Source organism: Pelecanus crispus, chromosome 4 (assembly GCF_030463565.1).
Source record: "Pelecanus crispus isolate bPelCri1 chromosome 4, bPelCri1.pri, whole genome shotgun sequence".
NCBI lineage: Eukaryota > Metazoa > Chordata > Aves > Pelecaniformes > Pelecanidae > Pelecanus > Pelecanus crispus.
The window spans coordinates 72,111,001-72,125,877 of NC_134646.1; the positions used below are offsets into that span (position 1 = coordinate 72,111,001).

Below are 14,877 nucleotides of genomic sequence, written 5' to 3' on the forward strand. Positions count from 1 at the left end.
AAAGGGGTTTTTTTTTTTCTTTTTTTTAAATAGGATTTGGGGACATGTTTCTAAAGAAAAACTGAAACTTGATTTCACAACACTGATTATAGGATTTATGAATTTAAAGGAATTTGGGCAGGACTAGGTCCAAGTGACATTGTTCAAGAGAATATGACCATCTTTACAATCCATAGGAATTATTTGGTGAGATAACCCTAACTCTTTTATTGCAAACACTGAAGTCTCTGGTAGTCAAAGGGTAAAAGTTGAAATAATCTCAGTGTTTGTTTGAAGGATTTACAGATCAGTATTATTTTACATGAGTAAAATAGGGAGCTCTGTTTCTAAGTGGGGCTCAAGAGCAACCAGAAGTAGAGAGGCCAAGGGAACTGATCTCTTGCTTTGATAGCTACATCGCTGGTGTTTAGCAAGTATTTTCCTAGCAAGAGAGATCTTGGATAGGTGCCCCTGGGTTTTAATTCTTATTCAGTTGTACAAGTACCCTACTCTAAAGAAACCAAAAGACTGGATGCAGGAATCCAGTTTCCAGCTTTTCATTCTCTCAGCAGGAAACCACTGTTCTTTTTTCCAAATAGTTGAAAACAACAAGAAAATCAGCAAAATATTCGGAGAATGGAAATGTTTGAGGTAGAGAAAAAGGGTATCATTTAAATATATGCATTTCCCAGATTTGAAATTTGTTTTTCAACTCTGCTTGCACTCACATTTCTTCCCCACTTACTGCTGCTTGCTAACAGTAAACTTTGTTCAATTCTGTCAGAGCTAACAGGAAAACAATAGTACATTGCCCAGCAGATTCAAACAGCAGGAATACAACTTTGCCAAAAAATAAGTAAGTAAATAAATTACTTTTTAAAGCACTGATAAGTAAAATCAATAAAAGTTTTATTAGTGATGTGTCCATGCTCTAAGCAGCAGACAGTGAAACACCAGATGACTTCAGTGTGGTTTACACCCTGCTCACTGAACAGGAAACCACTCAGCTTGACTCTTTGTTCAAAAGCTGCTGCTAACCTAAATTATCTTTTAATTCTAAGAGTGCGGCAGTTGAAACTCAAAGATTTGTGTTGGTATTTCACAAACTTTGGACAATTCCAAGGGTGAATGCTTAGATACTAGATAAAATAAGCATGCATTAATGTAGTCCTAATGTGATTCCTGGCCACATCTTCATTGCAAATATTTCTTCTTGTGTCAGAATACTAAGTACTACTACTGCAATGATCCATAAATGTTGCTGGACAGGCTGATACAGAGCTAAGGTCCAGTAGGTGAAGCGGGTGATGGTGAGAGAACCATCACCCAGGACACCAGAGTAAGGTCAAGATCCATTTATGTGTTTCTTCCACACTCAATATATCTCATATATTCCCCATGGCAGAGTAATAGCAGGATGGAAGAATACCACATCAGGATCAGGGGAAATTGTTACACCTATTCTGCTGGCTGGCAGAATGGGAAGGGAGCCATGCGCAGTGCCACAGCTGCATGCTAAGAGAGGTTTAGTTCCTATCTCCCTAGGCAAATTCATCCTGTGAACAATATACTGAATATGCTAAAGCATCAATAAGGCTGTTATAATATTTATGTCTAAAATGAATGTTTACAAAATGAGTAGAGCTCTCTGTAACTGTACCAAATGGAACTGTAAGTGAACAAAAATGTAAGGTTTGACCCAAGATTGTTGAATTTCCAAATCTGCCAAATCATTTTTCAAATTTAATTATTATCCTTGCAGCTTTCACTCATTCTGTTAAGCTAGACTCTTTGAGAAGTTTCATAGAACAATGGCAAATTCTAATATTAAAGTGGATTGATTTTTTCTTTTTCTGTGTCTTTAGATCTTGCCCAAACATATGTGCAGCAATGAATCTGGATATACATCCAAAAGGTAAAATTCTTTCAGTACTGAAAAAGGAAGTACTATAGCATGTCTTTTTATAATACTTATTATTCAGTCAGTGATAGTTTGTAACATGCAAGGTGTGAAGGGTCAGAACATTGTAAGATCATAAACATTAAAATTAATTGTAAGAAAAAAGGAAAAGAAATGGATATCCAGTAATTGGAAATTGGATACCCACTACTGAAGAAAGCAAAAAGGTGTTTACTTCCAGACTGCCCCAAAAAATGTTGGCTTCGTGATGTTATACACTGCAAAAAGCCATCAATAAATCATCCTCTTGTTAGAGACTGAAAACATTACATTGGCTGATGACTTCTAGAAAGCAATTAAGGGAACTTTCCTTTTTCATCTGCCGTCACTTGTGAAGTACTCCCCTCTTTTTGCTGTTTGCTGTTCCAGAACAATGGGACAATGATACAGGATCTCTAAATCCAATTCCATGACAGATTATGGTCACTAGTAAGCATGTGTTTAAATCACACCGATTGAATAAGTAAAACACAGCTCCTACTTAAGTCCATGGAAAATGATACCATATTTCATAACTGTAGCTGAGCTAAGAGAGATTTAATGTAAGGCATATAAAATTATCTAACTAAACAGGGGCACACCTAGCCAGATAAATTTATTTGGTATACCATATGTTTATTGTGTTATGAGAAGTTTGCTTAAATGCAGTCAATATCAGTACAATACAGAAGATTTAGATTTAGGGCTGGAAAAAGCAGTTCTGGAAAAATAAAAAGCAGCAGTCTATCATCTTATTGCAAGTCTTTTATTCTCTATGGATAACTGGCCATATCACAAAAGCTCACCATAACTGGCATTTATTCACAGGCCTTTTTTAGTCTCTGAAGTGAAGCCTGCCTAGTCTTTTGCTTGGTCTTGGAATTAAACCTATTAAATTCAGGAAGCTTCTATTTGTTTTGCCTAACCCCTCTATAGGCCACCGGAAGATGCCAATGTACTTAACAGGACAAGTTTTTACACCATACTTTTGGACCAGACAGAAAAAAAATTACTCCGAAAAATCCTATGCAGATTCTTCCTTGCAGCAGTTCCAGCCTCATTTTTTTCTGCTGAAGTGGTTAGGAGATACCCTGTCAGGATCACGAGGTTTATTAAAATATAACCCACAATACTTTATCGCTTTCTGTCACTCACTGAAACACCACAAATAGTGACTGAAAAACTACTGTGTGTTCATGGACTCACAGAAGTCAGTGGGAACAAATTTACCTTCTGCTTTCTCATTTAAAGAAGGGCTATGTTTCTGACCTTGGGTTTTCATGTACAAATTGCTAAACTGTCACCCTTTTGAACAGACTTTTTTTAGGTCGCTATGAAAAACAGGCAAGGTTGACACAAAATCCACACAACTTTATTCTCTTGCAAATTAAAGAGAAATTAACTTCTTCCCTTTTGTCCTTTGACATCAAGCTTTCTCTGTCAACTGGCAGAAACACAAACAATTGGCATAGAAATACAACACCTTACTATTGTTATAACTGATATATACCATTTATTGATTTCACAGAGGATGTAGCAACAATAATTTTTCAGACTGAATAAAATATGATCAGTCCCTATAGCTTGAGAAGATTCTGACTGCCACCAGCTTTAGGTCTTTAGCTTGCAGTGCAAAAATATTGATGTCAGAAGGTCCAGCTGTTTGCAACTACCTGGCACAAAGATGCTGTTCTCTTTTATCCCTGTACAACAGCCAGTGCACCAGAAGGCAGGAAATTGGATGTTCCAGGGTGATATATATATATATACAGCAAATAGCAGGAATAGTCTCCCCCCCAAGCAGTAAGCCCCTTTGACAGTCTTCCACCACCCAGATGGAGCGCAGCACTTCTTATTCTGAAGGCCCAATATGTTCAGCATAGCTGACAGAATGAAATTTTCATCTTCTGTACCAAAATGTCATCCTTAAGTAACAGGATGAGCGGTTTCTCGCTGGTTTGCACTCCTCAGCTAGCACAGAGCAAATATTTGGGCATTCACCTTATGTAAAGGGAATGCCCACAGGAGAGCAGCAACGCTGCCCCTCCCTTCACTCATGCTGTGCAAAGGAGGGGTTAGAAGAAAAGGAGGGAGGGCTGGAGTTCCTCCAAACTCTGGTGATCCCTGCATAACAGAATAGATTATAAACTACCCTGGACATCAAATTGTAAACTGATGTTGGATAGCAATAAATCACCCCAAAGGTTTGTGTCAAACAGTCCCCTTTTAGCATCAAGCCATGAAATGCATGGCTAATAGCTTTGATGTTTACCACTGTTATTCATTTCTTATTGTTGAGGATAGAATAACCATTTTTTATTACTAGAAGTAAAAAGGCTACAATTTAAGACACTAACTGCCTTTTTTTCATTATTATATTGGTACCACCTAATTATCTTCATCTGCATCAGTTTTCCTCAGCAATGTTACTGATTTAACTGGGCTTACTTCTGATTTGCACCAGCATAACTAAACAGAAAATCAGACAACTAGTTTGCATGAATAACTCTTCCTCCCCACCATGAATGACCCTCTAAGCAGAGATAAAAGTACTACATATATTGAATAAATGAACATTCAATGCCATCTGCTGGGGTATACAAAACTGTGCAATACCAGACTCATGCAGTATTCAGACCTTAAAAGAACAATAGTTACAAATGTAAAGACACTGTTTAGGTAACGGCTGGTCTCTTTCAAAACACATCTGGAAGGGAGGGTTGTAGGGTGCTGCCCATCCTTACACATAGTTGCACAGGGTACAACACCTGTGCAAGAAGTGGGTCTGGTTTTAACTCTCTCCTTGGCATAAAAGGGTTTCAGTCCACAATTCTCCCTTCCTCCTAAGCATCAGAGCATCTTGTAATTATATGTTATAGGTTAGGCTTAATAGAAGGACCTTCATGCTCTGCTTTTGAAATCAGGCTATTATGTAGCCACAGATGCAAGATTTGTGAGGCTACAGGCAGCCTAAGCAAGGATTGCTTCAACGGTCCAGAACAAGAGCACATACTGGGCAAGGACATACCATGGCTGTTTTGCATTAAACAATCAATGGATCAAATGAATAAATCAGGTTAAGGGCAGAACTTGGGAGTCTCTTCTCAGGTGAACTCACTCTCCTGTTCACCACCAGCTGTTTGGCCCTGTAACTCATGCTCTCCTGGCTATACCATAAGATAACTTCCATGGGCAGACAGCCACTACCTAGAACAGTTTATAGCCTGGTAGCTGGAGTGTTCTCAGTTTTGGAAAATGTGAATTTGGAGCTTCTCAAGCTGAAACCAGGACTCCAGTTTCCTGGGCAAGTGCTGCGCTACTGGAGAAAAGACATCAGCACAACTCATTTTCCAGTTCAGTCTTGAAAGCAGGCTCAGATTTGCTTCTGCCACTAAAGGAACAAGATATGTTTCTATTCGGAAGAGGGATTTCCAGACTAGAATCCCCAAGCTCGCTGGGGTGAGCCCTCACAGTTCTGCACCAAGCAGCAAAACTCAGAAGAGAGAGAGAGGAGTTCAAGCACACCCTTCTCCGGGCATTTTCTGTGGGCGGGCTTAGACATACTAGTGGTTGTAAATCCCATTTCCACACAGCTACTTCCTTATGCATTGCATAGGTCAACAGACTTATGGGTGGATTTGCTTCATCTCTTTTGTTTTAGCATCTGTAAAATACTGTGCAGTTGGAAGATTTTTATTCCTTTATATAAAGTTATTAGTTATTGTATTATTTTCTACAGAATGATACCTGCTGACATTTTTTCTCCATTTCATACAGAAAACAGAAGAACTATTCCTGCTAATACTTATCATTTTGTAAGTATCACACTGTTCTTCCTAAAATTTTACTTTTCTTTCACTTCCTGATGTGTGTTAATATCATCTTGGCTATAACAGCAAATGTAATCCTCACTGTTTGTTAATGCAAAATTTTGAAGTATATATGAGAACTTTTACTTTGTTTTAGTGGGAGCTAGATTAGAGAAGTGAGTCACTCACTAGTCAATTCTCCATTTATGGTCTGAATCTAAAATAAACCTTTTTCATAAGATCATGTGAAAATAACAGGAGTCAAGCTGAACAAGTATGTAAGTCATAAACCTCATGGTTTAATATGTAACCAATGCAAATGAAAACTGAAAAGCTAACAGTACACATGTCAGTGTCTTCTCATTTATATCTGAAAGCTGGTTTTGAGTTTCAGTTCAGGTGTATAAGAAAAGACTGCAAATACCTTACAAGTCAGAGGAAAAATTAAAAGAAAGCACAGGTCTATTGCTTAATAAGCAAATTGAACCAGTACAGGATGACTAAAGAAGGTTGATGCAATCAATACTTTGGCTGCTTCAGGTTTGCTTTCAGGATTACAATCAGATGCTATATGGGATTAATATCAACTAGAAGGCAGTAATAGCGCAGAGCAGAACAGGGAAAGAACAACCAGAAGAATATTTACTTATGCTAAAGCAGTTAAGGAAGTATCTGAAGCAATTTCTGAGACATTAAGTTCTTTGGGAACTCTCCAAGGAGTCCTGAGTTCCTAAAACAATGGAAAAGAACAGTGGTACCCTCAATTTCTTACAAGAAAGTAAATCCTGAGGTTTCATTGGATACCTGGAGAGACTATTAAACATAATCAGCCTGAAAGCATCTTTTGGAAATAATAAGTCTGATGATGTAAAAAATTGCTTATATAAACATGAAGAACATCACATTAACTCCTCAAACCAAAGTAATTTCCTTCTCAGCAGAAATACAACCATAATGGGGAGAAAGAAAACAGATGTGATATATCTTGATTTTTGTTAGGTCTTTGACATTTCTCAGAAGACAGTCTCACAAGTAAAAACCTGGAAGCCTGGTCTAGATGAAAATGTGTGAAGTGTTTGCACAATTGATTAAAAAATATCCACCCTCAGCCTAGTTGACAGTAGTCTGCTACTGAACTGGAAAGAGTTACACAGCAGAAGAGCCTGCAAACCCAGGTATCCTGCAGGTGTCTGTCTAGGATGTGGTGGTATTTTTTTTATGTACTGTTATAAAAAGGCAAACCTTACCCTGAAATGTACTGTCAAGAACACTTCTTGGAGGTCTGCTTGATGTTGTAATAAAGATGTGCACAACCTGGAGAGAGTTCACAGGAAAGTAACACTGGGGATACGAGGTTCCAAATCTTTTAAGTTGGTTGACAACTTGGGGAAGCTTTAAAGAATTGTACTTGCTTAGTGAGAAGACTAAAAAGAAATATAATTATAGGCATTAAGTATAATAAATGTTGAAATAAAGTGGATAGTAATCAATTTTTTTAGTGTCCCTGGAAGGTAAAACAAATTGGTTTAATTTGTAGCACTCGAGAAAAAGCATGAACTGAAAGGACAGTTAACTAGTGGAAGAGACCTCAGGAACCTATTGATTCCCAATTACTTGTGAGTTCAAGAAGAGATTAAAACAAACATCAGGGAAGATCCAAGTGCATAGATGCACCTATACTGTCTCTGGTAGCAAAACATGACTTACAAAGACACTGGCTTCCCTCAGTTCAGTTCACTCAGCAGTAATCTTGGCTCTGCACTGTTTTTGCATGTCTCCTCCTGAAGGAAGCCAGCGGTTATGTTCCAGCATGTAAACAGTGAGAATGAAGGGTGGAGCAGGACTCCAGAAAATAATCTTGAACAAACCTAGTACAAGCGTATAGATACATCCAGAGACATCCTGAGTCACTCTCAGCACCACGTCTGTGGACTCCACTGTTCAATACATACTTGCTATCGCGGTCACTTGGACTGCACATTTGCTAGCACAAATTCTTTAAAACGGTGCATGTTTTTGTTTTAAAGTGTGATATTGAATAGTTAATATATTTTATTAATTTATTAATAGTTAATATATTCTTGCAAGTAACATATGTAAACAGTCAGTACAATGCAAATACCACATGGATAATGAAAGGCACAGTTTCAAATGTCTGCAATGATCATAAAATTAAACACTCTCATTATATTTTCAAGAGTGGTGACAAGCCAAGTTCAGAGAGAGACAAACTGTCTCCCAAATGGCTATTTTATGAATCTAAATAAAAAATTTAGATCCTCAAAACCCTTGCTCAGCTACTTTCCAACCCTTCAATTTCCATCAGAAAATTTCCTGTGCACCAAAATGTCTGGTTCTGGTAATCAAGTATTTCCAAATCTGAAATTAATCTTGACCTTAAATTTATTTGTATTATCTGTGTATCTCTTCTTCTATCCAGAACAAAGATTTGACAATGAAGGGCACAAGTGACTTACAACCTTCATCCGAGTTATCTGAGGAGGAAGAAAGTGATTATGAGACTGTAAGTTCTTCCACTCTGGAGGCCATCCATGCTTTGAGAATCCTTCCTGCCAAACCTCTACAAGAATCTGAATATGCAGGTAACTTTTGCTGTCTGCGGAAAGTGAGCCAAACCTAGAGGCAAATAGAAACAGTACAGACTTGGGGTTTTCAGTCTGGATATTTTTTTAAAATGAAATGGTTCAACTGAAAAATAAAACACTGGTGGGCAAGAACAAGAGAAGAGCTTTGTCTGCATCTTCATATTCAATAGTTACCCTTATTTACATTAGATTATGTTAAATTAATAATTACATACTCCTTTTGTAATTTTAATATTACCTTCATGGAAGAAATTCTATGATCCCATTCCAACTGGAATGTGCAAAAAACTGACTGGTCAAACCCACAACTGTTTCAGAAAAGCCTGCTGCTATTTAAGCCTAGAAACCTTTAAGATGGAAAACATATTAAAGAGCACATGAAACTTTCCTCCAGATGATAATTTGCAAATGAAGAAATGTAGTATTCTTTTTAAAGGCATTCTCTGCCACTTTCAATAGCAGTAATAAGCAATAACTTTAAGAGCATTTCTCAGGCACTCTTAACCTTGAAAGATAGCTGCAGTAATCAAGTTTTGGTTTACTAAAGCCATTCTAAGCCACATTTAATGCCCAAACATACATAGCCAATTAATAACCCATTTACAGAAGTGAAATATCATCCTAGCTATCCATTGTTCGAAGCCATTATAAACACTCTGTGGAGGTTTTAAATCATTAAAAAACAGGGGGAAATCCTAGACGACAAAGAATGGAAACCAGAAACCAAAAATATCTGAAAATACAGGATCAATATATGTATGAAAACTTCCTCCAGTTCACAACAAAGTCAGCAAAGACATTTCTACTGATTTTTGTGGGATTAGTTTGATGTCTAAACAGATGGCTTTCAATGTGGGTAAATTTATCAGCAGATCACAATCAGTCTGAACATCCAGATAGCCTACATTATGTTCCAAAGACTCATTTGCGCATTTTATTTGTAAATCTGAAGTAAATTCCAAACACTGTTTTTATCTTGGTTAGCAGTAAAGACTTTCAGTCAGCAGTCAGCATCTTTTGTTGTTTATGTAAGACTGTCCTGAAATACTAAAAAGACGGCATTTTTGTTTTGTGATTTCAGAGAAAACACATTAAACAAAAAGCTGCTTTTTGCCTGTGTGTGTAGTCAGTTTGTGTGACAAGGTTTTGGTAGCGGGGGTGGGCTACAGGGGTGGCTTCTGTGAGAAGCTGCTAGAAGCTTCCCACCATGTCCGATAGAGCCAATGCCAGCTGGCTCCAAGATGGACCCACCACTGGCCAAGGCCAAGGCTATCAGCAACAGTAGTAGCACCTCTGGGATAACATATCTAAGAAGGGGGGGGCGGGGGGGAACCCCTGTGCAATTGTAGCTGGAGAGAGGAGTGAGAATATGTGAGAGGAACAACTCTGCAGACAGCAAGGTCGGTGAAGAAGGAGGGGGAGGAGGTGCTCCAGGCACTGGAGCGGAGATTCCCTTGCAGCCAATGGTGAAGGCCATGGTGAGGCAGCTGTGCCCCTGCAGCCCATGGAGGTCCATGGTGGAGCAGATATCCACCTCCATCCCAGGGAGGACCCCACGCCAGAGCAGGTGGATGCCCGAAGGAGGCTGTGACCCCGTGGGAAGCCCATGCCAGAGCAGGCTCCTGGTAGGATCTGTGGACCATTGGAGAGAGAGGAGCCCACACTGGAGCAGGTTTGCCAGTAGGACTTGTGACTCCGTGGGGGACCCATGCTGGAGCAGTCTGCTCCTGAAGGGCTGCATCCCATGGAAGGGACACACACTGGAGCAGTTTGTGAAGAACTGCAGCCTGTGGAAAGGACTCACATTGGAGAAGTTTGTGGAGGACTGTCTCCCATGGCAGGGACCCCACGCTGGAGCAGGGGAAGAGTGTGAGGAGTCCTCCCTTGAGGAGGAAGGAGCGGCAGAGACGTGTGGTGAACTGACCGCAACCCCCAGTCCCTGTCCCCCTGCCGCTGCTGGCGGGGAGGAGGTAGGGAAATCCAGAATGAAGCTGAGCCTGGGAAGAAGGGAGCGGTGGGGAGGAGGTGTTTTTATGATTTAGTTTTATTTCTCATTACCCTACTCTGATTTGATTGGTAATAAATTAAGCTAATTTCCCCAAGTCAAGTCTGTGTTGCCTATGACAGTAATTGGTGAATGATCTCTCCCTCTCCTTATCTTGACCCATGAGCCTTTCGTTATATTTTCTCTCCCCAGTCCAGCTGAGGAGGGGAGTGATAGAGCAGCTTTGGTGGGCACCTGGCATCCAACTAGAGTCAACCCACCACAGCGTGTTACACCCAGTAACTATAACATAGCAGGATACAAGACTGAGGAAATGTCTAAAAAAGTATTTCAGGAAGGCAAAAGTCAATGCTAACATCCCATTTTGCCACCTTTCCCAGGCAAATAACAATGCCCTCAAGATATAAAATTAATTACTCTAAAACACATGCTATTGTACAACCTGTGCATTTCTTTTAGAAGGCCATGGGTACAATATTTATTAAAAGCTAAAGTAGAAATTAAAAAGCTCTCTAGAGAGTAACCCCCCAAACTCTCCTCACAAAAGCAGAACAGTACAACAGCATTGTCAAGAACAAAGGTTCAAATGAAAAACAAATTGACTAATCTATTCACAGTTTAGGTCAAATGTCTGCCTTAACTGTGTACCAGCTTATGAAAGCTTTTTTTTTTTTAACCACAGTGAAGAGGTTAACCATAAAGCTATTACCGGGGTCATGCTTATGTCCTCAATACAGCTACTAAAGTAACAGTTAAGTTCTGAAAAGGGAAAAAATTAAAATGTTATAAAAATGTCAAGATCTGACCTGAAAACATATTTTGAACATTAAAACCTCTTCTTCTTACAACACAATATTATTGAATTACTCAGGCTTGCTTTTTCTTCCTCTTTTACAGATAAATGTTGTTTAAGGCTTTCAGGTACCAGTTCCCCAATGAACAGCCAGCACGCATCTCAGCCCCCTCAATACTCAGCTGTAAGTAAAGATCTTACAACCTATTCACAAACAGATTTCCCCTTTTCGGTAATATCATTTAAAGTTACGTTCAGTCTATTTAAAGTCTTAGCCACATAACATTCGATTGTACAAGGTCACACGAGTTCCTGTGAGCTGTTCCTGTTTCACTTTGCATCAATGTCCTTGCCACTTGCTTTCACTTGTTGACTGCCAGCAATCTACCAAGCATTAGAGGCATCCCCGTCAGGAGCAGCACTGTTTCTACTAGCCATAGCTTCAAGGATGATGACTAACATCACATCTTTATTTTGTTTTAACAGAAACACACACCTGTTGCAGAGGGGAGGAGCGTGCCAAGTGTTAGAGGTATAATAAAAAAATCTATCCACTTCTGCAATCAAAAATAGAAATTATTGCTTCTATATTTAGCTTTTGTACATAAGTAGAGACTGCTGATAATAGAAAAGACATGGTTTTCAGTACAGCAGCCACTTTCCAAAATAATCATACTACAAAATTTGCAATACTGTTTCAACTATCCAACATAAAAGTAATTATTTTGCAAAAGGAGATGTATTTTATCTCATGAGTTCTCTGTTCCTCAAGGGAGGGGGGGAAGAGCAATTCAATTTAAAAATCAGGTTTTCCTTTTCCCTACAATTATAAGGGCATAAGGGCAGGGGGGAAGCCTGTGTCTCCTGAACTGTTCCACCAAAAGGCTGCAAGATCCCTGCTATGCTTTACTACTTCTTCTCATGCTCTCTTGTTTTTTGGCTCCCTATCCTTCTCAGGCATTTTGTATGAATATATTGTAATGCATAATCTAATAACTATTTTTAAATAGTAATATGAACTCTAGCAATTCCTACTAAGGATTTACATCCTAGGGTAACTATTTACAAAAGCTATCTGACAATGTTCTCCTACTAAGAATACGCTAATTATATGGTATATCACCTGGAATATATTTTTTCTCCACTGCTTTACCATTAACTGTAAATTTGCTTCAAAATCCTATAATTTTGAGTCACCAATGTACCTTTAATTTTTGTTTGTTCTGTTTTGTTTCTTGTGGTGAAATCAGAGACAGGCTGCTATCTTATTCTTCAAGAACCTAATGAGGTGTCCGACTATTAAATCCTTTAATTTATGGTTTTACTCAATCATAAGATTATTTAAAAAGTAGGTTTCTATATACTTTTTTTATATCTGATATACATTATATGTAGCAATATCTCATGAAGACAACTACTGAAGGATTAAATATCTGATTAACCTTGAAAGGGAATGGTATTTTTTCTCTTATCATTTTCAACTCTTTGAACTATATGCTAAATATGGTCAAAAAGAATGCAATTGCCAAGCCAGGAAAATAGGATTCTTTCTATGTTTGCTGTAACAGCTGATTTTCAGAGAGTATTATATTTGATCAACCAGAAAAATAACGCAAAGAATTCAATGCAAAACAGAATTTGTTTGTTTTTTCCCTTTTAGTTGATACTATAATACAAAACATAGAGCCAAATAATTCCTACAAATTATGGGAAACTAAGCACTATAAAGTTTGGTTAGACTGACTCTTGTGAGCAAATCCTGATGTAACTTATAAAAAAGCTGAATTCAGAGCTTCAAAATCTGCAGAAATTGGTAGGAAAGGTCCCACTGACAGTTTGCCAGTTTAGATAAAGCTTCACATTCCACCAGGATTTAGTAGGTTGGATTTCCAGGTTTGTTGCTTCCATGAGATGTCTGCTGACATTAAGAAAGATGAACCAAAGACAGTGCAGGCAGGTAAACTCTGCAGTTTTAGAATGAAACTTATACATCTTTTTAGTACATCCTGAGCTAATAGCGCTTATGGAGGACTCTATTATTTTTAGGTAATAACTACACTGTTATTAAATGTATTTTAACATTTATTCTCATGGCCAGTGCTATTAAGTGGCTTTGCCACAAGATGGCATGAACAGCACAGAAGAATCAACAATTATTTTCTTGAATTGTTAAACATTTCAGGTATCATTATTTTATTCAGAGCAATTTGTTGTTGTTTACTTGAAGGAAAACTTTATATTGCATGTCTTTTTGCATTAGTTAGGATTTCAGTATGTAGAACTTACAAAAATATTTTCAAAATCAAAATCTAATGCAAATAGAGTAAGAGGGGTTTTTATTAGTAAGATGTCCTATGTTCATTTAAATAATCAGTCATATTCAAATTGGTAAATTTGAAAACAAAAAAATAGATTTACTTTCGTTGCTTTTCAAGATTTTTATAAATTTCTATACAAAAATCAAAATGGAAAAAAAAAATCCCAAACAACTTGATAAGCATATGTATAAAGTCTCTGAACAATATTTAAATTTACAATACTTGAATAAATATCACCCTCAGATGTTTCATTCTGAAAGCCAGAGGTAAACCCAAAGTTCACTCTGTTTTATCAAGTATCATGACGATTTTTAAATTTCCTTTATTTTATATTTTAAGATAAAAAACTAAAGATACTTGTTTTTTCCTGCTTATTTAACTAATTACTAGTTATGTCTCTTATGAAATGAGTGTTTGTGAGTGATATTAAAAAGATTTATTTGGCTGCAGCGCAAGACTCTCAACCCTTCTATGATTATCATAATTATCTAGGTACAATCAGTCTTGTGTTTTATATGGAGAGAAGCACAAACGGTTGAGAATGACTTACAAATTTAATCTGATTCCATCCATGAATCCATCCTTAAAGAAGGCTAAATAAAGTACACATCAAACAAAATCCATGCCACATGCAATATGCCTCATTCAGAGCCCACTGGCTTCATGTGCAGAACAGCTAACGGGGAAAACAGGCACTCAGTCACTTCAGTGACCTCCACCTCAGGTCTAGGCTGTGACTTGCCTTCATTCCCACACGTAACCTCCTACTGAGCCTCTGAAGCTTCCAGCCCTAGCTTCACAGAAATTAATGCTTCCCATTCGATAGCAGGAAAAGTTATGGAGATACAGATAGAATAGGTAGGATGAATGCTGTGGGGACAGCAACATGACCTTGGAGCTGGGTTCTGGAGGTAGAGCCAGGGAGGCGGAAGGATGGGGCTGGACTGCCAATAATAACAACAACAATACCACCATAAAGCTATAACTTTATTTGTGAATTATATGCACAGCACTCTATTAACAATTGTTAATAATTATCTTTAGGAGAAAGAGTGAAAATACATGGGCCCCAGGTAAGCAGAATCTTTCATCAATTAACATTTTTACAGGTCGTTTTGCCATTGAATATGTTTTTAAAAGCAGGTTGCAATTTTGCTAGCACTAACTAAAGGATAAGAGAACTCGCATCTGCAGTCCTACATTATCTCACTTATTTGCATTCATGGTTTACGTAGATGTCTTTTACCCCTCAGTGATTTTAAAATGGGATATCTAAACTGTTTACATTTTCTTAGTAAAACAGGAAAAAGCTTACACAGATTTTTCTGTTCCCTCTCTTTTCCAGAACCCTGTGCCTCCCCCACGGTAAGATCACTTAAGAGATTGCATACCTGCAGTTCCTCAGGGAACACAGTGCTAGTGAATGCT

The 14,877-nt window shown here is 38.1% G+C and overlaps 1 protein-coding gene across 1 annotated transcript in view; it reads left to right on the forward strand.

The window, feature by feature from the left end:
- The first annotated feature begins 773 nt into the window (after positions 1-773).
- The window catches only part of CLNK (cytokine dependent hematopoietic cell linker), a 35,847-nt gene continuing 21,743 nt past the window's right edge, over positions 774-14,877 (forward strand). The window contains exons 1-8 of the mRNA XM_075709686.1: positions 774-835; positions 1,845-1,894; positions 5,696-5,733; positions 8,168-8,330; positions 11,236-11,315; positions 11,618-11,663; positions 14,494-14,522; positions 14,795-14,814. Coding sequence (XP_075565801.1) covers positions 1,870-1,894; positions 5,696-5,733; positions 8,168-8,330; positions 11,236-11,315; positions 11,618-11,663; positions 14,494-14,522; positions 14,795-14,814 — 401 coding nt within the window. The 5' untranslated portion in view covers positions 774-835; positions 1,845-1,869. The remainder of the gene's footprint in view (positions 836-1,844; positions 1,895-5,695; positions 5,734-8,167; positions 8,331-11,235; positions 11,316-11,617; positions 11,664-14,493; positions 14,523-14,794; positions 14,815-14,877) is intronic.